Genomic DNA, 26,295 nt, shown 5'->3' with positions numbered 1-26,295 from the left:
AACACTACATTAGCTCTGATACCAACACACACACACACACACACACACACACACACACACACACACACACACACACACACACAAACACATGCACACACACACATAAACCCTTACCAGTCCTGTCTGTCTCCCCGGTACCTGTTCTGTCCATCTTCAGGTGTTTAAGGACAAAGTTCTGGGTTACTTCCTGCGAAAGAAGCGTCCGCAGCGTTGTCAGAGCGACAACCTGGTAATGTACCTATTTCCCAGCATGCACTCTGTCTAACTGGGGTAAGGGTTTTTTTTTTAGCTAAGAAGAGATTCCTCACCCTCTGAGAGCTTGGACTGAAGGTAGTAGAGATGAGGAGTGCCCCATAGTTTTCATTATTCACTCATGCTAGGCTTACACCTAATGGTTTTCAGTCTTAGACAAAATACTTAGTCCTAGTTCAATCTTTGGCGTCTGACTAAAGTGGCAGCGTGCTAACGTCATTTAGATCCTTTACTGTAAGCTGTTAATCTTAGACATTTTGAGAAAGCCTTTTTCTAGTCTTGGCCTTAAGACAACATTAGAATGTGTTTTTTTATCGCAAGTTTTTCAGTCTTTGCGTAACGTGACACAATTGTCTATCAATAGATGAGCACTAACAAAACCAAAAACAGGAAACCTGGCCAATAAACATAACAAGAGACAACATAACACATAGACAAGGAAAATGACATTTTACTCTAAAGTTAACTTCCAATTTGGAGGTGATTTTTTTCTATTCAAAGTAAACAATAATAAAAAAAATGACAATTTTTATTGCACGTTTTTGTACGAGAAAGGAACAACAATGATTTACCAAGTACAGCAAGGTCCAAAACTTTGTAACACTTGAAGTTTTATACATAAGGCTGACATTACACTGTCATTATCTGTCTGCTGATTAAAACTGGCATTTTCCTGATTTATTGTAAAATTTGGATTACGTTGGCAGCATTATTGGAAAGACACTAGTCATCAACGGAAGGGGCCGAACTCTCGGAACTCTCAGATGGAATCCAACGTGGTGAACTTATAAGACGGAGTGGAGAGTTCCTGTCAAAGGAAATGGCCACATTATTGGATATGAATGACCAGGAACAATAGGGCTGGTAGTCAATGTTGTTACTAGCCTGTCTGAAAACAACTTGATGATGAACAGCCTCTTGCCAAGGTCTGTTTTTTTTTCACTGTTTCATGGACGGTATGTTGATTCGATGCTCTGACCTTTACCTCACTTTCCCATGAACACCTGGGATCCTTAGTTTCGGCTAACAAATTCTTGAGGTAATCTCTACGGCAACGCTGTCCCACGTCATTGGCATTGAGATTAACTGTGAGAGACTGCAGCAGAGTCTCAGAAAACAGACATATGCTCACATGATCACTCCCCCACACTTTCACACACAACCCGTTTTTTTCACCATCTCCTCCGGCCCCAACCCCTCCTCCTTCCCTGCAGATGGCAGCAGGAGGCGAGGCCATAAGGGCAGCGTCACCCTGTGGCTTACCAGCGAACTACTCATCCTAAAAACCCATCCCCTTGGTGCTAACGTGCTGTTGTATGGAATTGAATGTTATGTTTGTTGGCTTTTGTCACAATGTTTGCTGAGGAGTTCTTTCATGATCCCAAACTCCGCCCCTCTCTACAAGAGCCTAGTTTGTTTTGTCTTTTTTTACCTCTTATTCTTACCCATTGTTCCAAATTTCTCATCTGAGAAACGGAGCGCCTCCCTACTGCTGGCGGCTCTACGGTTCTCCCATTCCTGTCCCCCCATGTTATGTGATTGTCTTTTCATGTTTCTTGGTCGGGATGTCACTGAAACTGAATTTCCCCTTGAGATTAATTTAGTGTAATCAATCAACAATCAATCAATCAATCAATCAATAAGTTGTCATGAAGGCTGTCATTAAGTGTCATTCGCTAAACTATGACACCTTTGGAGCCATGTTGGTATTTGTTTGGGTTTAGGTGGAGGGATTTAGTGGGGTTTGGGTTAGGGTTAGGTGTTAAGGTAACGAAAAACACTTAATGACAGCCTTCATGACACCTTATTCATGCTAATGACAGGAGTCACGTCATAATAATGACAGCATAATGTCAGCCTTTATGTATTAAACTTCAAGTAAAGTGTTACCAAAACTTTGAAGTAGTGACATTGGATGCTCGCAGTCTTTGTAAAATCATTATTGTCTGTGACTAAATACTTTAAAATGTGTCCTTAGATGTGATCGGTGGTGAGACTGCAGTTTTTCAGGAGTCTTCTGCAAATCTTGTCAAAGTCTTAGAAGTATGTCAGGCAATAGTCAGTCGATCAGTTGTATAGTCTCCGAGACACTTGGTCAGACAAACTGAGTCAGACAATCTGTCTCTAAGTCACTTAGTCAATCGTACTCTCTGAGTAACTGGGTCAGTCAGTCTGATCTATTTCGTAGCTAGTCTCTGAGTTGTTTGTTCCCTGTGTCAGTTATTCTGTCAGTCAGAGAGAATGAGTGAGTTGGTCAGTCTATCAGTTACTTGGTCAGTGAAACCAACTCTCAAGCTGTGTGTGAATCAGACACTGACTCTAATCATAGCTGAGTGGTTCACCTGCTCTCCTGAGGCAGCGCTCCAGTCTCTAAAGCTATTCCAGTCCACATCAGTGTGTGGTCCAGTTCTGTGAGCTCCATTGGAGCGTTTCATCTCCTCCGTTTGGTTCGGCTTTCATATTGCATGACCTCAACATGCCTGCATGCTCCACCAATCACTGAGGAGAGAGGGAGGGCGGAGTCTCACCATGATCTGAGGGTGCGTCCGAATTGTCCCTCCTATGCCCTTTCCTATTCACTTTTCCTTAACCCTGTGGATGACGTCACAGGGTTAAGTAAAGGTGTTAGGAGGCTTCCGAAAGGAGTTAGGAAAAGAAAGTCACGTTGTTTTGAAAAAAAAAAAACTAAAAATTTTCAAAAATGGACTACTTAAAGCGCAGTTATAACACTTTCCCCTGTGATATAATCTCAAATATCACACGGTTTGAATGTAAATCAAAGGAAAAGATTCTACCAGGCTATGAGGAACATCAGTAAAACTAAAAGAACGTCACATTGAGAATGGTTGCTCATTCTCACCTTCCACTCAGAAATCAACATTATTCCCAAATAAGTGGGATTTTATGAAATAGTTACATTTATGCAAAATATAGACCTACATAATGTCATAGAGATACAAATGTACAACCACACAAATCATTCCTCGGTGAATTAAATATTTTGAGTAAGACATAATGTGGCAAAAAATGACTCTGATACCTTTTTATTGAACAACAGAGCGCTCTGTTTTTAGTCATCGTGAGTTTCCATGAACGCTCGGATGAGTCGCCGCAGGGAATTGTGGGGCAGCATTATCTGGTCTCCTTTGGTAATGGATACGTCAGTGTTTCATAGGCTAAAGGAGGTTACAAAGGAAGCATTGAACCTCCTTTCCTTAGCTTTTAGAAAATTGGAATGCTCATCATCATGGACGCCAAATAAACACTTCTGGGGGTGGAGGAAAAGTGGATAGGAAAGGAGATATGAGGGACTATTGGGACGCACTCTCTGATTTACTCCCTCACATCCTACTTTGAATGACATGAATCCCCAGCTTTTATTTTGAAGGCTCTCTTTTGATGGCATTTCTGTACATCCTGTCTGCTCCTTCTTCCATCGCCTTCACCCATCTTTTCTTTTCATCATGTCTATTCCAGGAGTTTCCAGAGAACCCAACCAGCCCCGGTGTCACGCCTAAACATGCCCCCAGGTAGCACACCATCTGCCATTAGCTGCCCCCACCCCCACCTCACCCCACCCCCCATGTGTCCTCATTGTCATCATTTCATACACATGGGGCAGCACAACCTCCTGCACCTTCTGAGGCCCCAAATATTCAATTCAAATCATTTTGACCAAAACTACCTCCCATCCTCACACTCAAAAACCCAAAGAATTAAAAAGACCTCTCAGGGTGTACGAGCTAAAATCGTTACCAGGCCATTAAAAGGCCATACAGTAGAGGCTGGTGTCAAATAACCTTTCCAGATGCTTTGCTGAGATGCTTTCATATCATGCATGCAGGGTTAGACTTTCTGTGGACGTGTGTTTTCATGGTGATCAGCTGTTACTGAAGGACACACACATACATACACAGAACAGAAAACACTGTATCCTGTTTGTAATTCTGGAATATTAACCTTGTGGATTTTGCTGTGTGTGTTTGGGTTTCTGTAATCAGGACCAAACGTGTGGTTTCTCTCTCCTCTCGCTCCTGCAGAGCACCTGTGACACCCTCCGGAGTCACTCGGACAGTCTCGGATTCACGTCGAACGTGTTACCTCGTCACCCGACTTTAGGAAACTTCGAGGAGTTCGCCTGTTGACGACTTTGCAGAGGGGGGGCGGGGCAGTGGGCGTGGCTTTTGGCTGTAAACTGTGAAGCGTTGGTGTACAGGAGCAAATGTATAGATTATCTAACCCCACCATGAGAGCCATGATCAGAGCAGAACTCAGGTGTTCACAGCGTCTAATTCAGGGGTCGGCAACCAGCGGCCCCAGGGCCTCATGCGGCTCCTTAGCTCCTCTGCTGAGGCTCTGAGACCAATTACTGTGTCCCTCTGACCATCCAGTACATCATCAGACTCATTTCATGAACATTTACAGTGAAACCTCAGCACTAAAAGAGGAAAGAGAGTGTTTATCTTACATTAATACAGGATCTTTGGTGAAAATGAAGCCACGCTCTTTCAAAAAAAAAAAAAAAAAACAGTGCTCGACTTGTGCCATTGAGTATTGACCAGTTTGCTATAGCCTCCATAAAGCTTGTGACAGAGTTACATAATGCAACACAAGTAAGAATCACAATGAGTGACTTTAGTGATGTTTAAAATCAACTGGTGACTTAGTCACAGCAACAGCTGGTTATGGTCATTACTTAAAATGGTCACAACCGATTTTACCAAAACACCAGTAAACCTCCAATGGTTTTATTGTGTTTCACTGCAAAAAATAACCCACATGTGAATAAATATCTCTCCTTTAAAGTCAAGTATTCTAATTGCACAGTTTCAGCGCTGATATTCTTGTAAATAAGTTTTATGATGTACATGATGAAAAGTGTTTCAGTGGTTGAATATGAGCTTTTACGATCACCACGCTGCTAAACAGCACCCAGCAATGCTGAGCATTACTGTTCTGTGTACATTACATTTTCATACATATAGATATATATAATATATATACACCATTAATTCAATATGTAGTGATTATATAGGACACCTGTTTGTGATATAGTGCATTATTGGGCTCATGCGTGTTATTGGGAATGTCATAATTGTATGAATAGTGATATGTGTGTGGGCGGGGCTAAAAGGTTGCCGACCCCTTGTCTGTTCACAAGAAGTGGCTCTGAGCTGTGTTACCACTGCGCGCGTGCACGTGTGTGTGTGTGTGTGTGTGTGTGTACAGGGTTTCTATCACTGTGAGGCCTTCAGCAACCAGGCTGCTTTCACTGACCTCCTGTTTGACCTTCAGTGACCTTCATCCTTCTGCTGCTTATAGCTCTCATCACATTTGCACGTCGTTGATCAAGCGTGTCACCCTGATTTTAGTGATTCAGGGGCTATTTGATCTTAAAGTGGGCTGGATCACAAAAAATTGCAGCATTATAACCTGTAAATAATGACATTTCACACAGTTTGCCTTTGTTTCAGTGCAAATAGGTTAAATACATTATGAAAGCAACATATTATGAATAGCAGATTTGTTTAAGGAATGAGATCACGGTGTATCTACAGAGGCACAAAACGGTTATTAACAGGTATTCACTGTATTTGACTTTTTACGAAAAAAAAACAACTGCATTTCCAGAGAAAATGCAAGTGAGAATACTGTACGATGTTTATAGTTGTCATAGAAATCAAATCACAAAAAGCAAATTAGGGAGTTTGACAGTTTTTGCCAAGTATTGTGTGTTGAGAATCATCTCAATAAATTTGGCAAAACATTTTAAATATTTTTTTTTTTTTTTTTATGCTGCCATAGCAACAGTTTCATCCTTTCATTTTGAGCAGGTTGGCTTTGAGTTGGAATCTGCGTTAATCGTCTTTGGAAATAAATGGCAACATTTTTTGAGAAAAATCCAAATGAATCAAAAAGTGTTAAACTGAGCACGACGCCTGAGCCCAGCATTTTCTGAATTAAATTAAATGAATTAAATTGGAGAAAGTAAAACTACATTTATTACTATACTTTGGGTCAGGCATGCTCAGCGTGATAAAGGCGTATTGCTTTAACAGTGCGACCCCCAGTGTTCAACTAAGGACTCACAGCTAGGTTTATTTATTAATTGCACATAATTTGTGATGCTTAAAAACTCACACGTTTAGTATTTTTTTGCATTCTCACTTGAATTTTTTTATTTTTTTTGTAGAAAATGTAATTTATTACGAGTTCATTTCAGACTTTTGAAGCCTTTTTATTACATTTCTGCATCGAGATGAAACTACCCATCTTTTTAATCCCAATTGTAGTCCCTCTGCCTTTATTTACATTTAGCCTTAGTGTAGTTTTAGTCGAGAAAAAACGATGAAAAATCATTAGCGGATGATGTTAACTTTGGTGAGAATCCAGGATGACCATTTTCCTGTTTTCTGCTGTTGTTTAAGCTGCGCCTACAACAACAGACACAAAACACCTGAGCCTTCCGTGTGTGTGTGTGTGTGTGTGTGTGTGATGTACAAACTCAACCTGCTCTCCATGATGTACTCAGTCCTGATCTGTGATGTGATTGTAATAAAGTCTACGTGTGTCCACGGTCACGCTGATACTCACACGCAGATGCTTCACTGTGACACTATGTTTTTAACGACTGTTGGTGTGAAGCACAAACCTTCGGAGAGCAGCCATCACTGTTTCCTCCTGACCTTTGACCTTTAAGGGGATGACGAGGGCGTCGAGCAATAATCCCAGATCCATTCAAATGTTTGGTGATTCTCAACTCATGAGTCACAGATCCAACACATTTACCCGAGTACAAGTCACAACTTCAATTCTAAATAAAGTTTTACGACAAAGACAGTCTTTTTTAGGTCTTTTGTTAGTTTGTATTTGTCTGCTTTTAGTCCTTTGAGTTGATTTTTAGTCCGTTTCTATTGTCTTTTTTGTCTGCTCTGTTTTTATTCTACTTTTGTTTAGTATTTTCATTTTTTTTTTTTTTTTTTGGTCCTCTTCAGTCTGTTTTTAATCCTTGTGGCCTGTTTTGTCTATTTTTTGTCATTATCTATTGTTTCAATGGTTTTTGGTCCGCTATATTCTTTTTCCCCCAAAATTTTAGTCTTTTCTTGGTATTTTTGAGGTTATTCTGCTTTTTTTAATCTAGTTTTAGTCTTTCTTTGGTCCTTTTTAGTGTGTTTTTTTAAACTTCTTAATCAGTTTTTGGTCATTTTAGTCCATCATTGTCTGTTTTTGGACTTTGTATTCATTTTTGGGGTTTTATTCAGCTGCTTTTAGCTTTTATTTGGACCATTCTGGATTAAGCCTGCGTCCCAGTTTCTGGTCTCGGCCCATGACTTGAGAACCGCTCATATATATAAGATGCAGACTGACATGGCGTTGTGTTACACAATGATGCTGCTCTGGTGATCCGTTCCCATGACGACCTGTTTGAAAAGACCCGACGTCATCACGTTTACCTCTTAAGCACCGACAACCAATCATAGAGCAGCAGAGTGTGCCTGAGGTGTTATACACTGACTCAGCTATTATCTCTGCTGAGTCACAGATTTCTGTTCTAAACAAAAGTTACAACTTTTCAGACAACTCCATCGGTTTGTAGAACCAGTGCCACCTCCATCGTGTCCTAGGAACCAGTAAATGAGGACCAGTTAGAGCAATGCTTCTCAACCAGTGGGGCAGGACCTAAAAGTGGGCCACTGATGTGTTTTTAGTGAGTCGTGGTATTGGCTCAACCAAAAATGTCAGAAAATGATTGGGTGTCTTTATTTTGAAGGGTATTCTGTCATCTATTCGTAATTTTTTAACAGTAGGTGGCAGTCTCCGCAGTTAAATGTACTTTTCCTCTTTAAAACACACTACGTCATAATTTATTTGTTTTGCTGACATATTTACTCTAAAACATGTTTTTTTTTTTTTTTGTTCTAAAACAAAAATCGAGCAAAACTCAACAAAAACATTTTAATCCACTAATTATTGGGAAAGATGTAGAAGTTAAACCAAATATGATACATGATATTTAATACATAAATAGACTTAAAAAGTGACGTGAATAATAATATTAACAAAGTATCTATTCATATGGAAACGTATCAATAGACCCCGGGACTGTTGACACGGAAACGTACGTTTTCCAGACCTATTCATACGTTTCCGTATGGATTGCCTACTTTTAATCGAGGTTTACACAAGCCCGTAGCGTACAACATTTTTCCTACAGGCTTTAGAACTTTTACGCTGTATTATGCATTTGCTTAAGTTCAATTGTGCAAACGTTTTACAAAATTAGCAAAAAGTTCTACGCAAACATGTTTCAGAAAAAGTTTAACACGAGTACGTCAAACTTGAATACATTTTGTTTTGTTTTTTTATGTGCACACATAAATGGTTTAGGGCGAGTACTTTAAAGTTTTAGTCAAGCTTGGAAACATTTCTGCGAGAGCGTCTTAAAGTTGAACATGTTCACGTAGGTTTTACACGCTCGAGTAAAAGTTCTTGAATATTTCTTGCACACGCGGACGAAACGGTTGCACGTGAGCGCATGACATTTAGGACGTTGCGCAGAAGGGACGTCGGTGTTGCGCCGAAATCTGTGACCTGTTAGGTTCGGTGACCAATGGGCGGCGACATTGCACTATTTCAGTGTGTGTGGTTGAAACAGCTGAGAATAGGTAAAGTCAATGATGTAGGCAATTTTTTTTTTTTTTTGTTAAATACACTAAATTTGGCCGATTTATAGCATTAAATCTAAACAGATTTTTAAAAAAAAATACTAATTAAAAAAGGCAAATAAAGATCTGAACATCTATAGAAAGTAGTACAGGACATTTGTTTTTAGTATGATTATTCAGATTCAGAATACTTTAAGTGTGCATTGTATTGCTTAAGTACCCTTCAAAATAAAAGTACAGCATAATTCTTAATTTTTAAGACCTGCGAGTTGAGAAAGCATGAAACAAAAGGTGGAAGTGGATGAGATTAGGGTTTCACACTCTGTAACTGTGTGAGTTTAACATGAAGCTGTAAAATAAAGAATTATCACACACTGCTCTCCAGTCCCAGTCCATCTTTTTTTAAATGAATCACTGATCACTTACTTTTCAATATTTTTTTTTTCTCATAGAGATGCTGCTTTTTAGAATATATAAGCTTGTTCTCTTTGAGGAAATTTGTGATCTTTTTCCCCAAAAATTTGGGCTGTGAAAGCTCTACCTCAATAAAATTCCCATTTCAAGGAGAAACCACACGATTGTTCACATTTCTGCAGATTTTTACTAAAGTATAAGCAGAATCATCATTGATCCAAATGAAGCATCGTCTTCATCAAATATTAAGATTAAAAAGCTTTTTTATAACATTAACTTATACACACATGCTCGAGCACCAGTCTAACGGTGTTCACCTGAACGCATCGCTCAGAGTTCATTTCATTAAAAAAAAGTGCAACAAAAAATGTAAAAAAAAAAAAACAAAGCCTGAAACGTAAAACTCAGAGGAATGAGCTGCTGAAGTGTGGCCGTGTGAGACGTTCACTGAAGCTGTGGATTCCTTCAATGGGCAGTGAACGCAACACGGCTGCACGCACAGGAGTCTTTGAATGCATCATGTCAGTTGGTTTGGGATAGGGTGGAGGTTCTCGACTCATGGGTCAGGACTTAAAACTGGGTCACGAGTTATATTTTAAAAAGAAAACCCACTGTACTTTTATTTTGAAGAGGATGCATTTCAGTACCGTCTCTGCAGGCTTTGAAACGTAGATGTTTATGTATTTTATGTACTTAAAAATAGTCAGATTTGTTTTTATATTTGGGAGATTTCATTAACAACTACTCTTCTTCAAATTATATTGAAAATTCTTTATTGCTTTAATTTCCTTTGACTTTTAAACAGGCTGAGGTCACTAAATTATAATGTAAAAAGTATCTTGTGCCAATGCCTTGTCCTGCATTTTTCTTTTACTGTATTGAAAAAAACATTTTTTACTAATTTATTTTTGTATTTCTTTGCTTTTTAATATATTTATCTGAATGTATTTAACGTTCTAAATTTATCATTCATAAAATATCAAAATATTGCACTACTTTTTTTTTGTATTTTATTAACATTATCTTTTCAATGTATTTATAAATAATTCGATTTACTAAGCTTTAATGATACAGTAAATAAGAAAATTAAGTGTAGAAGGCAATATCTAAGCAGCAATATAATCAAAATTTACAAGTAAAACATTTTTTTTGTGTCAGTCTAGAGTGTTACCGTGTTATTTCAGGTATAAAATGCTTTTTATTTACATTAACCGTTGTGTGCTCATCTGGTAAACAGGACCTAGTTTTATGTTTAACAACGATGAAAAATACCCTTAATATTTTTTCACCTTAAGTTTTGATGACTTATTATAAAAAAATGAAGTGTTTAATTTATAACCTATTTATGTAAGCTAGCCACAGAATAGAAGGACCACACGAGAAACAAATGATGTTGAAAAGTTTGCTTGATTTGTTCACAGTCTTGTAAATATTCTCCATTAATATCTGTGTAATATCTATATGTGGTGAAATCAAATAGAATTTCTTTTCATTGATAGTTGGAAACAAATGTAGAAATTTAACAACAACATTTTTATTCTTAATAAATTGCCATTTGAATGCAAAAAAAAAAAAAGATGTGAGAGCAAAAATGAAGTAAAATAGAAAATTTACTATTTCAGAAAATAATTTAATTAAATTATTGGCAAATTCATATTGTGAAAAGACAAAGCAAAAAAGATCATTCTAACAACACAAAGTAAAAAAGCAAGTTTTATCCACAAAATACACTAAAAGAAGAAAGAAGTACAGCACATTGTATTTAGTTTGTAATTAAAAAAAAAGCTATTTTTGCTGCTACATAAATGTATACCCTTCATAATAAAAGCACAATGTGGTTTTATGTTTTGGACGCAGTGAAAATTGGTTAGCGACCCCCGTTTGAGTCCCGACCCTGAGGTTGAGATCCTCTGCTTTAAACACTGAAGAGGAATATCAGAGCTGAGAAGATCTTCTATATATAATAAATACATAAAGAAAACCTCCCACAGCTTTAAACGGACAAGCAGGCTGGTGTGTGTAACAGAGGGCTCATACTGGGACAGAACCAGCAGGGACTGGTTCTGAGCAGCCCAGTGGGGTGATAGGGGCGGAGTGTTGGGACTCTATGGAGGGCAGAAGTCTGCAAAGTACGGGTGCTGCAGGGCCTCCTCTGCAGAGATCCTCTGCACCGGGTTACACTTCAGCAGGTTCTGGTGGAGAAGAGCACAGCGGGAGGTCAGATGTGAGCGCTCACGTGCACGGAAACACACAAAAAGACGTGCACGAGAAATGAACAGGTGCACCTGCAAGAGGTCTCGTCCGGTGCTGCTGAGTTTAGGAACCACGTTGACCAGTGAGGTGGTGGCGGGATACATGGGATAGGGCTGTACCGACACACAGGGTGAGTGTGTGTTAATATTCAATAGTTGTTAATACACTTATAGCGCGCGTGTGTGTGTGTGTGTGTGTGTGTGTGTGTGTGTGTGTGTGTGTGTGTGTGCTACCTTGTAGTCTGGGAGCTTGGTCATAGTTTGCCACTGTTCCTCAGTCGGAGTACCTAACAGCGTGTCACAAACACTAAGGAAACTAAAGGTGTAGGAAAAACATTGAGTCGGAGATATATCGCGATATTTTACTGCTTGGTTATCGTATTGATCCAAATATGTCCAAATAGACTTTTTTAAATCATGTAATAGCATGTAAATATCTGGTCATTAGGTGTCAGTGGAAGTTGATTGTTCTTTATTTTCATTAAACATACTCAGCACTTTTATAGATGTATATGATTACTTTTTGAATAATTTAAGAACTTAACAAAATCAGAACATGTTGTAAAAGTAAAAGTTAAACAGTTTGATAATCATACCACTTGTTTTTGATATGTGTACTTGAATTACAGTTAGTTACCATTTACTTGTTCTCACAAAAAAAATGAAATAAATTGTATTTCATACCATTTTGAACTTCTTTAAATTAATGATATCGTGACATATATGGTATTGTTTAGTATTGGTACGGTATATATCGAGATGTATCGTGACATGCAAATCGTGTATCGTATCATCACATTCATGGCAATGTCCACCCCTAAAGGAAATATGACATGCTGAAATACACACACACACACACACACACACAGATGCACGTTTACACACTTAAGATGTGTCTTGTGCACTAAAGGATATCTAAAGATCCTCTTCAGCTGGTCATCCACGTCGTTCCCGGGAAACAAAGGCCTTCCAGCGTTGGCCAGCTCTGCAGAGGAGTCAGGTATAGTGTTGTTGTTGTTGTGTTCAGTGAACTAATGTGTGTGTCACAGACTGACCTGCAAATATACATCCTGCTGACCACATGTCGATGGAGGTGGAGTACAGTTTGGCACCGAACAGGACGTCAGGGGGCCGGTACCACAATGTCACCACCTACACACACACACACACACACACACACACACACACACACACACACACACACACACACACACACACACACACACACACACACACACACACACACACACACACACACACACACACACACACACACACACACACACACACACACACACACACACACACACAATTACTTTATGTGTTTGTTTGTTTTGTGTGTGAATGAAAGGTGTGTCGGGGAGAACTCGTACCTCTGCAGAGTAGCAACGCACAGGGATCCCAAAGGCTCGAGCCAGACCAAAGTCAGCCAGCTTTAACTCCCCGTTCTACACACACACACACACACACACACACACACACACACACACACACACACACACACACACACACACACACACACACACACACACACACACACACACACACACACACACACACACACACACACACACACACACACACACACACACACACACACACACAATTATAGCACACACTTAGACATCGGAGCGTCTGCAGTGTTTCTCTAATACAGCGCTCACTGTAAAACACAAAAATGTATTTGATTTAATAGAAAACTATGACGGGGGTCACCAACCTTTCTGAAACTGAGCTACTTCACAGGTACTGTACAGTCTGATGGGTTACCAGTATAAAAGCACTTTTTAAATACTACATTTACAGGGTTTCACTATAATTAGAGCCTAAGATAATAGGTGAGGCTAGCACTAGCAGTAACTTAAAAAGGTAGGAAATGTTGAGGCTCGTAATTTATGCAATTGTTTCATTTTCATTACATTTTATAGAAAATCATCATGTTCCTATTTCACTAACAAACAACTTTTAAATAATTGTGAAACATGTCAAATTTAACAAAAATCCAACTTGCGTTTTGAAAAATGTATCTCACATATATATATATATATATATATATATATATATATCATGTTATAGTGACCATACACCAATGTTTCAGTGAAAATAAACATTTAAAGATGGTTAATTTAATGCAAAAACTTCATCACATGCAGCAGTATTTAAGTCTATTAAGTACTAACTACATCTATCATATGTATTTATCTTTGTCAGTTTAAATTCTGGAAAGTAAATCACATTTTAGATGGCGTCATTGGTGACTAGAACTCCTGAGGGTCCCTCACATGGTCCATGTGGGCTACCTGGGGCCCATGAGCGCCGTGTTGGTGACCCCTGCTCTAATACAGTGATAACATTTAACTTTTTTCCAACAATTTCAGCATCCATCATCACCACGTGTGCAAAAATAATCATGTGTCAAGTGTTCTATAAATGACCAAAAAAAAAAAAAAAAAAGTACTTGTTTTTTAGATACTAAAACTTTTGTGTGTGTTCACACACTCACTCTGTTGATCAGCAGGTTCTGAGGCTTCAGGTCTCTGTGGAGGACGTTCCTGCTGTGACAGAAGGCCAGACCCTTCAGCAGCTGGTACATGAAGGACTGAGGACACCCACACACACACACATACAACAGTCAGTAAACTAACAATGTATGAGCCACAATCTCATGTTAAGCTTTACTAAAGTCTTGCAGCAGAGCAAATGATGTAAATACACCATCAAACTGAGCCATAATGTGCTCCATATCTCCCCCTACTGACACACAGGAGCATGTACAGTATATAGACCAAGGTTGGGCTCAATTACACTTTTCAGTTACAATTACATTTTCAATTATCCATGTTCAATTACAACTCAATTATGATCACAGTGATCAGCATTACTTCCAATTACAATAATGTTACAGTTATATTTTATCCTCAGAAAGTCAATTACAATGGCGTTCTCAATTACTAAAGTTCAATTACAATTATTAAACAATTACCGAGCCTGGAAAAAAATAAGCTGATTAAAGTTAACCTTCCTCTAGTGTTAGCATCCGTTATGATAACAGGTCCTAAATCATCTGTAAAATACACTAAAAACAATATATTTTATATCTATTAGTTACCTCGTTAGGTTTCCTAATCAATAAAAATATAGGTTTTCATATTTTAGGTGTGGACGTCTGAGTCTACCTCTCGATTTAAATGTTTTTTAAAGTGTGGAAATGTGGGAAAAAGCTTCATATGAAAGATAATTTAGTAATTGTTAACTACATATGTGTAGAACTGTACATAGAACTGTAACATGGTTCCCCAGTTTTGCGTTAAATTATAATTTACAATTTTTATAGAATGACAATTACAATTATAAAGTCAATTATCTAAACTCTATTACAATTTAATCATGATTATGACAGCAACATATTTTTTAAACTACAATTACGCCATATTTGTCATTAATTATCAATGATGTGATTACAATTATAATTGACCCCAACCCTGATATAGATGCACAACATTTGGTTAGAAAATGGACTTAAACCTCCAGCGTGTGGTTTTCCTCCATCAGATAAAAGATGATCAGCTGATCTCCACAACAGGAAGTACCATCACTTCTACTTCCCACATTGAGTACCGCACAGTGAACAGATGCACACGTGAGGAGTGATGGTGTCCCTTACCTTCACAGTCTCAGGGTCCAGGTCTCCATTACAGCTGTCAAAATACTTCTTCAAATCCTGCACACACACCACACACGTTATATATACTAAACACTTATTCCTATCCGTTACTGTCCAAACGTGCAACTGACATTAAACGACTTTGGTTTGTTTGAAACGTATTGCTTTTGCACGGTCACATGTGTATTGTTCTACACTTCTACAGACAGAGCTATAAACGTTAAACGTTCAGCCGGCAGCACCATCTTGTGAGTAAAATATGAAGTGCATCATGTCCCTGTGAATGCAGAGCGACTTCTCACTCACCTGAGACACTCAGGAATGTAGCGTTTTAAAGTCATATCGATCACTTTCTTTCAGTCTGCACTTGGAGAACGACTATATACAGATTGTGGAGCATGATGGGTAGCAGGTTTGGTCAGCTCCCATTGGATTTAAGTGACTTTTCCCCCCAAAAAAAAACAACAAATCTGGTCATTTTTGTTAATGTCAGTGAGTGTTTTCCTCCTCTCCTCAAGCAGCGTGTGGATCATGTGTAGTCGGTAACACCCCTGGTGCACCGCTTGATTCCCAGAGTGTGATTGTTGTGGTGAGTTATTAATCTGATATTAAGTTTAACATGTATAAAGGCTGCAGGATTTTAGCTCAAAACAAAATCCAGATTTTTTTACTTTGAAAACTCGATTTTCAATTTCCTTCGCCCCTTCTTTTCCTGGATGTATTTATTGAAAGTATTTTCTTTTAATTGAAAAAGTGAAAACTAATTTTGTTTCACCTACTGTATGTGCACAAATGCTAGTGAAATACTCTCACCATAGAGCCCTGTCACGTAGAGCTGCTTTTTAATTTGTGCGTTATTACGAATGAATAAAAAAAACACTGTGCGTTATCGTCCAGACTTTTCATGATGAGGAAATTTGTAATAAAAAAAAATGTTGCGACAATACAAACAGTTAGATGATGATTTGATACATTTGTTAAAGTTTGCTATTATTATGAGAAATATATGTGGTAAATTGGAAAATTTGGAGATTTTGTTATTTATCATTTATTACCACATAAATGTACCAAAAATTGGTACCGCTGAGTACAGACACCGATTCACAGGTACAGAGTATGGGTTCACATGTGAAAGGTTCCCATCCATCCCTCAGGTAAACATATTAGAAATGTTTCATGTTGTTTGTTCACATACATGTATACAGCACTTCATTAAACCATTAAATCTTACTGGATATTTGCACAATTTTTTTCTTCTTCACAGAATAAAGTCCCATTCACACTGAATAATCATTATCTGGGGACCCCATGTAATTAATAAATCACCCCCCAACGTCTGCTTTTTACGTGGCCGAAGCCTGACATTTTGCTGAAATTTACGGACATCTCCTGAATGATGTCAACGCGCTGTGTATTGCGTAACATTTGCTCACATTGTTTTCAACATGGCGGACACCAAGAAGCCAAGGACCCAAAAGAAACACTCCAATGCAGCCTCAATTCTTTGCCAAATGTAAATAAACATGCGTCCCGGAAACAAAACAACGCGAAATCACTAGGGGTGAGTATTGGCAAGGATGTTGCAATACGATACGTATCGCGATACTTTGGTCACGACATGATATTATCGTGATATTCTACCCGGTTAATATCAGAATTAAATGTAGAGATGAAAAATCAAGTTGCTGTATACAGTGTTACACACTGACATCATAAAATAAAATGCAACAAGTTTCTTTTCACTGAAACTACTGTGTAGAAGTCTCAAAGTAACCATGACAACATAATGACGGCATTGTAACAACTGTAGATGAGAACGTTAAGGATAAATCACCCTGAGTTACTGACGATGCACAAAAATAAGAAAAATTAATCATTTCTCTTATTGCGTCAGTTTATGTACTGATCTGAACAGATTATATAAAAATAAAATGTCTGTGCGTATATAAACACTGCAGGCATTACACACAGTGCATCAAATAACCATTGCAACACATTTAAAGCATTGTAACCACCACTGACATATTGCACAAATACAGAAAAATATTGATTAAATATACAAAAAAAAAAAAAAATTAAATAAAAAAATTGATTTAAAATCAGCACCCAAAAAAAATCGCGATATATCGTGAAATTTTTCCACACCCCTAGTAATCACGCATCAAATCCTGCCCATTTCTGTCCAAATCACAGAGATACCTATTCACATTGGATTAGTATTATCACAGGACCTCTGAGTTCAGCAACATATAGTAGGTAATTTGCGGGGGAATTTTTACTTCACAAATTACTGACCTGGCCAATTCGCACAATTAACATCACAGACATTCTCTGCAATTATTACATGCGGTCCCTAGGTAAAACTAATCCTGTGTGAATAGGGTTTTAAATAGTAATACTAAAGTGGTGATGTAACTTGTGTGATCGCTGTGTGCGTCTCACCTGGTCACAGTACTCAAACACCAGCGTTAGCTTCTTGTCGCTGTGCAGGACGTCGTGCAGCCTGTGGATACAAAAACACAGGGGTCAAAGGTGAACCGGGTTAACGTTTACGTTCTAACGGACGCACCGCACGATGTTCTTATGCTTCAGCTCCTTCAACAGGCAGATCTCCCTCAGAGCTGAGCTGGGCACACCCTAAAACACACAAACACAAGAGAAACATTATAAAAACCCTACATATATACAGTTTATAAGGTTTTAAAAGAGAAGATTGTTGTTTCCACTGGTTTCTACCTACAAACCAGCACCAGTTCTCACTGGTTTACTTTCACTCAGTCATGAACTGAAACACAAAATCGAGATGTGCAACAAGACACAAGGTAGTTACACTGCATAAGATGCACATGTTTAAACTTTAACATCTCAGAGATGCAACAATTAGAAGCCTGTTAAAACTACAGAAACACTGTGACGCTCTAACTGGTAAACACTGGTGTAGCGGGCACAAAACAGTAGGCAGATAACGGTTGTGTTTCTCTACTAACAGAAACGTGTGGTGTCCACTGGTCAGTCCATACCTGTCAAGTATCCCGATTTGGCCGGGAAACTCCCATATTTTACCTCTCTTTCCCGCCATCTTCCCGTATTAGTATTTTCCCGTAAATATCCCGTGTTTCAATGTAATAAAAATTAAAAGATGCCTTACTAAACTGAACACCGTCACTAGCCTCGCGAGAACACTACCTGAAATGTTCTCGCGAGAATAGTGCCGACAGTGGCAACAAACCCGGAAACAACTCCCCTTCCTAAAGAGCAGCAGGATGGGACACAGTTACACGTTCTGTTAGATTAATAACTGACATTTTAACGTCTTCCACAGCGGAAGGAACAACGTAAGTCACCATGAAAAATCAGCCAATCACAAGCACCACAAATATACACCGCTTTAAAAAGTGTTAAAGGATGTAAAGTCTGTAATAAATGTGTCTAATAAGTCATTAGTGAATACCAGAGAACCACCTGAGTGAGCACGAGAAATTATAAGAAAATATGTAATAAAATAAAATGTTAATGTCTAACTTAAAGACAAACAATGTGAAATTAACAGTAAATATGCAACGTGTTGACATGTATATAAACTGTAAGTATATTAAATAAACACATGAGCTTCATATACACATTTATGTTTTTATTTAGGCTGTTTTATAATTTAGGAATTAGAGCTGGGCGATATATTGAGATTAAAGATGTATTGAGTTTTCTATTATAGCGACATAGAAAATTACAATATTGCATATATATATATATATATATATATATATATATATATATATATACATATATATATATATATATATATTATAGCTTATTTTGTATAAAAATACTAGTTTTAGGAGTCCCTGCTTTTACTTCTCAGAAAAACATGTAAAGCTCAGTTAATTGATTCATGAGTGTGTTCTCACCAAGACCTTCCCCATAACAAACCACACTACAGAACTCACTCACACGTGCTGTCCCATAGAGGTGAAAAAGACAAAAGTGGCACATATTGTGCAGCTGTTTGTTAATTTAACCCATAATTATCTTTCTGGTCAGACTTCATTTGAAATAAAATTATCTAGATTTATATCTATCCATATCACCATTTTGAGGAAATATATTGAGATATGAGTTTTGGTCCATATCACCCAGCGCTAGTAGGAATGTTCATAGCATTTCAATGTTAATAAAGGTAGACCAACCAGATTGTAATCACATCATTGTATTTAGTAAGTGTTTATTTTAGATATATTGTACACCTATCTTAAAATATAAGAGATACTAGAGCTTGTTTAGGGTGCTGGGACGGATCGTAGCAGGCACGAGAAAATTTCCCCTATTTTCAAATCCAAAACTTGACAGATGTGTGTCAGTGGGTGGAACAAACCTCATCGTCGTCATCCAGTCGGACTCGTTTCAAAGCCACAATCTCATGTGTCTCCCTGTTTTTGGCCTTAAAGACGGTGCCGTACGTCCCTGAAAGAGACAGAGAGTCACAGGTTGGAGTCCGGAGCAGGTGTGTGTGTGTGTGTGTCATAGTTCGACAGACTGACAGACTGACAGACAGACAGACAGACAGACAGACAGACAGACAGACAGACAGACAGACAGACAGACAGACAGACAGACAGCTCACCCTCCCCAATCTTCTCCAGTTTCTCGTATTTCTGCATGTTGTCTCAGAGCAAATCGTCTCCGTGTAAATCGGTGTCCGGCGGAGAAAGCCCGCCGTTAGCAGCGCTGGGTTTGTCCACCTCCTCGGCCTCACTGCGGTCACTAGGCCGCCCCGCCTGCAGGCTGACACAGCAGCTTAAAACCCGCCCGTCTGTTTTGGTGCCGATTGCAATGGCCGTCAGTTTGTGGAGCACAGACAACAACAGACAAACCCGACCGCTTCCTTGACGACTTTAAAAATGAAACACCGCCACCTGCTGGACTGGAGGACTCTGTCGGACATTGGTGACGTCACAAGAAAGGGCTAATATAACAAATTCAAACGAAGTTAATATGAAACACTGCACTTTATTTAGTGATTTTGATCATTATTTAGATTTCATAATAAAGGCACAACCTGCAAGTTTAGAATTGATAAAATTGTATTGATAAATGGAAAATGGACGGATGTGTGTGTTACTAACACAACAATGCAGGAGCAACAAGCAGCTAGTTCAGTACTCAGGTAAAAGTATAGATACTGAATAAAAAATGACTCTGGTAAAAGTGAAAGTATTGAAGTTGCACTTTTACCTGAGTAAAAGTAAAGAAGTACATGCTAATAAAGTAAAAAGTAAAACAAATGTCCCTTCTACGGAAGCATAATGCATTCACTTGAATAAAAAAAAGTTTTGGTTTTTATGAGAAAAGTTTCTGTTTTTACGAGTAAATAAATCCTGTATTTATGAGTGAAGTTTCTGTTTTTACGAGTAAAATCAATCCTGTTTTTATGAGTAAAGTTTCTGTTTTTACGAGTAAATAAATCCTGTATTTATGAGTAAAGTCTCTGTTTTTACAAGTAAAATCGATCCTGTTATTATGCGTAAAATAAATCCTGTTTTCACGATTAAAATAAATCCTATTTTTAATGAGCAAAGTTTCTGTTTTTAGGAGTAAAAAAAAAAAAACCTGTATATATGAGTACATTTTCTGTTTTTAGGAGTAAAATAAATCCTGTATTTATGAGTAAAGTTTCTGTTTTTACGAGTAAAATAAATCCTGTATTTATGAGTAAAGTTTCTGTTTTTACGAGTAAAATAAATCCTGTTTTATGAGTAAAGTTTCTGTTTTTACGAGTAAAATAAATCCTGTTTTTCTGAGTAAAGTGTCTAGCCTCCAACTACAGTATGATCACAGCTTGATGTTGAGCGCTGCGTCATGCCTCGATTATTCAATTTAATCCGCTTTTAGTTCACCTTAGGCATTGGGAAATCTTGCTGTCGTTGAGTACTTTAGATGATATAATCATCAGTTTGTCAACTTTAAGTTTACCTCATACTGAAATCAGTTATGAGCATATATGCACGTGTGCACACACGCACATATATTCTCATAACTGATCTCAGTATGAGGTAAACTCAGTCCGTGACACCGTACTGGTTTGGTTGATCTTTGAGGAACACAACAACGTCCAGCAGGTTACACTTCTCTTTATGCCTGAACAAACGCATCGACCTGAAATACCTTGTTATAAACTACCAACATTTTGCACCTTTTTATGTTGTGACGTCATCTTCAAAGGTCTTAAAACTAACAAGCTCATTTTTAAAATGTAAGGAGTAGACTGTACTGATATTTGTTTAAAAATGTAAGGAGTAAATGTAAAAAGTCACCAAAACAATATAAATACTCAAGTATAGTACAGATACCAGAAAAAAGTACTTAAATACATTAGCAAAGTATTTGTACTTAATTACTCGTCACCTCTGGTATCTAGTGGGGTTAGGGTAACAAATGATACTTAATTCAACCTCAATTTGAAAGGGACAGTGCACATTGATGAACAAATGTAAAAAAAAAAAATACATATTGGAAATGCACTAGAGTTAGCAAAAATGCTCATCTGCATCTGTTGTCCCTTGGCAGGTCACAAAAAAAAGATTATTCACAAGGCTTAAAGTACATAAATACAATACAAGCAGTCAATCAACAATACAAAGTGCATGAATATAATTAAGATTTACAGTTAAAGTGATTAAGTTAAGGTGTGTTTTGCCAGTGTGTGAGCTATTTAGTTTAGACTAAAGCGATCTGATATTTAAAAGTCCACATTGAAGCTGGTAGCTGATGTCTGTGGGTGATCCTCCGGCATCAGCTGGCATTAAAGCGGTGCTGCAGTAGCATGCCTCTGGACTGCAGCTTTGAGGAGGTTTTGACGGGCTACAGAGTTTTTGGCCGGTGGCAAATTAGTCCAGGCGGTGGTGGAGGCATTTTCCTGGTGGTTGTTTTAGTCGGCTTAATTGGACTGTTTGCCCCCGTTTTTATATGAGAGAGCTTCAAAACGATTGTAGAGGGTAAACGGAGGAAGAGGGACGCCATTTTTCGTGTTATTCTGTTGTTTATGTCCGCGGACAACAACCTCAGCCCACGATGGCAGGCGTGGTGTGGAACAGGACAGTCCTGGACCCGGATTCTCCCAGTGAACTATGTCGTTGTCACTTGGAATATTATGGATACAGCAGTCAGTAATGCTGTACAACTGTGTCCGTATACTTGGTGAGTAATTTATCTTTCTTTTTTAGCTGGTTTAAAAGGCAATAAATCTCTATCCGCATTTTGTTAATTTATTTGTTGGCGTTTAGTAGCAAAATGTCTTTCTCTGACGGCAGGTGATGAGCAGTGTCTCCACCGTCTGTAGATGCGTTTGTAGATGCGGCCATCTTGCGGCGCTCACTGAACGGTAAAGGTTGTTTCTGTGGAAATTGCGGAGAGCAGCAGAAGCAGTAGCAGCAGCAGTACACGGCACTGTCTACAGGGCGGCCATCTTGCTGGATGTGAGTGGGGCAGTATACAAGTAAAAATAACATTGTCAAAATAATTTTTAAGTGAAAGTAATTTGCATAAAAATGTACTCGCACCCAGCACGTTTATGAGAAACACGCAAACAAACACAAACACAAAATAAAACCGACTTAAAATGTAGGAAATATTAAACATCTAATTGGAAACATATAGCCTATATGAGTTAAAAAAAAATTGTGATGGCACAATATGTTCACAAATGAGAGTGCGTGCCGAGCACTATCAGGAGCTCAGACCTGCAGGATGATGCTCAGTGGATTGTCTTCAAATGTTGCTGATCGACTGATTTAATGACTGTTGCTGCATTAACTCAGATCAATGGCATCAACAGATCAATAGGATGAATTCTGTCCAATTCTGCCTGTTTTTCATGGACTGATAAGAGCAAAGGTAGAGGACCTGAAGGAGCAGCCACATTAACTTAGGGGGAAAAACCATTACGTTTTAAAGTTGTAGTTTTTAAAAAACAAAACGAAACAAAACAAAAAAATGTTTTCTTTTTTTTTTTTTAGACGTCCACCAGCCTCCAATTGAACTTCTTCAAATGTAATTTTGTGCTTCTGTGCACTCACCTCTCCACGTTAACGAGCAAAATGTTCATTTAAATAGGGCAGTCTCAACCACATCTATACCCCCACCGATAAGTGCTGCAATGTTAGTGACCCTACCCTAACCCGACTCTAATGCGTGACATCTCAGCCCGACCATGTTAATAATTACAAAGCAGTCATATTTTTATGAATCAAAATTTATTGGGCAAAAAAAAATGTACAGAATGAAAACTATGGAGCAGACCCAGGACATCATCATCAACTGGGCAATCAATGGGTGTCTGATTCTGTTTGTCCACTGGACCAGCATCCTGGAGTCTGATTCCATTTCAAAGTCACTCTCTCCATTTTGGATAGCTTCAATGGCATCTTTCACAGTGTAAAAACGTTTCCTTGCTGGCAGCATTCTGAAATGGAAATAATAGTGGTTAGCCTAACCTCTAGAACAATGCACCATACTTACAACCCCCCAGACCACTTACATCCCCATAGTCAAGAATGCAAGCTAAAAAACTGAAAGGAACGAACGTGTATATAAACGAACACCTCACGAAGAAGAATGGCGGCATCGCAAGGGAGGCGAGGAGTGATGGAGCGGGAGTGATGGAGTGATAATGGAGAAATCAGGTTGGATACACTTGGACATACACTGAACTATGGACACACATGTAGACACTAACAATGATAAAATTTATGATCTAGAAAATTATATTGAACATGACTTGCTAAACCCTGAGGAAAATGTATGCAATTATTATACTTGTACAACAATATAATGTTGAAATCAGCAAGGTGCTTGATGAAGCTTTATCTGTCATACACTTTAATAGTCAAAGTTTAAAGTGTAACTTGGTAAAAATAAAAGAACTACTTTGTCAGTTAGATAAAACCTTTAAAGTGATTGCTAAAACTGAAAGCTGGTTGAAGGACTCTGATATCAATGACGAAGGATACAATATGTTTTATGTCAACAGAGTAAGTAAGATGGGAGGGGGTGTAGCCCTCTACATTGATTCTCATCTAAAATGTAAAATTATTGAACAAAAAAACTATTGCTGTGGAAAATTTGATGGAAATGCTTACTGTAGAACTAACAAATGATAGTGGTAAAAATATGTTGATCTGTTGTGTGTATAGAGCACCAGGGCCTTGTGTTGAATTATTTACAGACAAAATCCTTGAGATGTTTGAAAAAATTAATAACAAATCATTAATTTTGTGTGGTGACTTCAATATAGATCTGGGAAACCCTTCAGCATCAAATGAATTTAAGAATGACATGAAAAGTACGGACCTATACCCAATGATAACTAAACCAACAAGGGTTTAGTTGTTGACTTTTTTTAATGAATGAAATAAAAAATAAAATGAAATGAAATGAAAATGAAGAACAAAAATATATTGAATTTTTTTTAATGTACTAAGATGGGTTTTTTTTTTTTCAACAGGAAAAAATACAATTTCAAGTTACTAATTCAGTTTCGAAACAGTAAATTAAATTTCAAGTTGTTACTTTCAAATTCAATACCAACTATTCAACTTCAGGTTCTAGTGGCACAAATCTCAGCCCATATCCACACCTGTCCCCACATCCACACAGTAATATTCCTACACAAACAGCGCCTGACTTTAGATTTTTGACCAAACAAACAAAGCCCAAAAAATAGCTGTATATCTATTTTTACAGATAAAATACAGCCACAGTTTCAAATATTGCGACTGGAAGGGCTTGAAATACCACAACAAGAAATTATGTTTTCATTCAGAATTACTCAATTCTGGTCGAAACAGATTAAAAGTATTTTTTTTACAATATGTGAACTTTTGAGAAGTGCTATGACCCATGCATTGTGCAAGGTGCATATGCCATACCTCACCCAGTGTTGTAAAACTACAACAAAGACATAACAAGCTGGAAATCTAAGTTGGTGCATGCATTTAATCAGAATCAGAAATGTTTTAATGGCTATGTACAGTTTTAAGGACAGTACAAGGAATTTGTCTTGGTAATTTAGTAAGTACATGTTCTAGACATTCTAATAAACACAAAGATTTTACTTACTTTAGGGTTGAGATATCCACTTCAGTGCATCCAGGAAAGTTTGTAAGTTGTATGACTTCATGGCCTGATGGTCGGACTTATATACAAATTTACCATCCAAGCACATTGCAAGGTTAAACAATAGAACCTAATGACTATGTAAATATGGTCTTTGCAATTTGCAAGTTGGTTTTTGGAACACCTAAAAGTGATGTTGTAATGATGTTGTTCATTTGCAACAGTGGGTCTTATTGGATGCTTTGGACAACCGAGCTTGTTCCTTCACAATGAAATCTTCGAGTTGAATTCGACTATTGCGTTCTTCAGTCAGTTGCTTCCTAGCCCGCTGCAAATCAAGTCGGGCATACTCCGACTCACGTTGCAGCTTGTTATTCAGCATTAACATTTTTTTCTGGTTTTGCAGATACTCATTGGAGCTATTAAAGGTTTTATTTATGTCATTTTTTTCTTCATTGACCTTCTGCTGCTTCTTCAAGTCCGTATTTTCAGCCAAGATTGTTTCAAGTCGTAATTCCAATTCTTGGTTTTTTTGAATGGAAGACTCCCAAGACAATGTCACTTCAGCAAGTTTTTGCTGTGCTGTAGAAGTACTTGATAGCTCCTCCTTAATGTCATTTTCAAGTTTTTCAATGACTGCGTCTTTCCTGCTGATGAACCCCTCATGAGTCTGTATAGCCAGCTCAAGCCTGTCTTCCAGCATCTTTTTCTCAGCTGATAGTTTCTCGTTTTGTATATGCAATGCAACAGCGTTTTTGGAATTGTCCTCTTGGAGACAACGAATTTGCAAAGAAAGGATTTCTATCACTTTCTCGAAATGATAATTTTCTTTCTGCTGTATAGCAAGATGCTCCGTCAGAGTCTCATTTTCAGTTGAAATTATTTTAGAACGTACAGCCATTTCTTCTAGGCGGCTCGTCACTGCTGTTTCATTCGTCAG

General features: G+C 38.0%; 2 protein-coding genes across 6 annotated transcripts in view; one reads left to right on the top strand and one right to left on the bottom strand.

Annotated features, from left to right (window-relative positions):
• asic1c (acid-sensing (proton-gated) ion channel 1c) overlaps window positions 1–9,290 on the top strand; it is a 64,013-nt gene extending 54,723 nt beyond the window's left edge. For 3 of the 5 annotated variants that reach the window (XM_028472781.1, XM_028472780.1, XM_028472783.1), the window contains 3 exons: window positions 158–229; window positions 3,730–3,782; window positions 4,293–9,290. In XM_028472781.1, the coding sequence (XP_028328582.1) occupies window positions 158–229; window positions 3,730–3,782; window positions 4,293–4,371 (204 nt within the window). In that variant the 3' untranslated portion in view covers window positions 4,372–9,290. The remainder of the gene's footprint in view (window positions 1–157; window positions 230–3,729; window positions 3,783–4,292) is intronic. The other 2 variants (XM_028472782.1, XM_028472784.1) reach the window with 1 other exon arrangement.
• Window positions 9,291–10,254: 964 nt separating this feature from the next.
• cdk5 (cyclin dependent kinase 5) lies at window positions 10,255–20,154 on the bottom strand. The gene is made up of 12 exons (XM_028472380.1): window positions 19,867–20,154; window positions 19,618–19,706; window positions 17,818–17,885; window positions 17,691–17,751; window positions 15,249–15,305; window positions 14,088–14,183; window positions 12,958–13,032; window positions 12,640–12,736; window positions 12,500–12,569; window positions 11,819–11,879; window positions 11,618–11,698; window positions 10,255–11,524 (listed from the first exon to the last, which is right to left on the bottom strand). Exons 1-12 carry the CDS (start codon window positions 19,901–19,903, stop codon window positions 11,438–11,440), a joined length of 879 nt encoding a protein of 292 aa, XP_028328181.1. The 5' UTR covers window positions 19,904–20,154; the 3' UTR covers window positions 10,255–11,437.
• Window positions 20,155–26,295: the final 6,141 nt, after the last annotated feature.

This window comes from Gouania willdenowi, chromosome 17 (assembly GCF_900634775.1).
Source record: "Gouania willdenowi chromosome 17, fGouWil2.1, whole genome shotgun sequence".
NCBI classification, from domain to species: Eukaryota; Metazoa; Chordata; class Actinopteri; order Blenniiformes; family Gobiesocidae; genus Gouania; species Gouania willdenowi.
The sequence above is the reverse complement of the archived record's forward strand: the minus strand, read 5'-3'. Positions and strand labels throughout refer to the sequence as shown.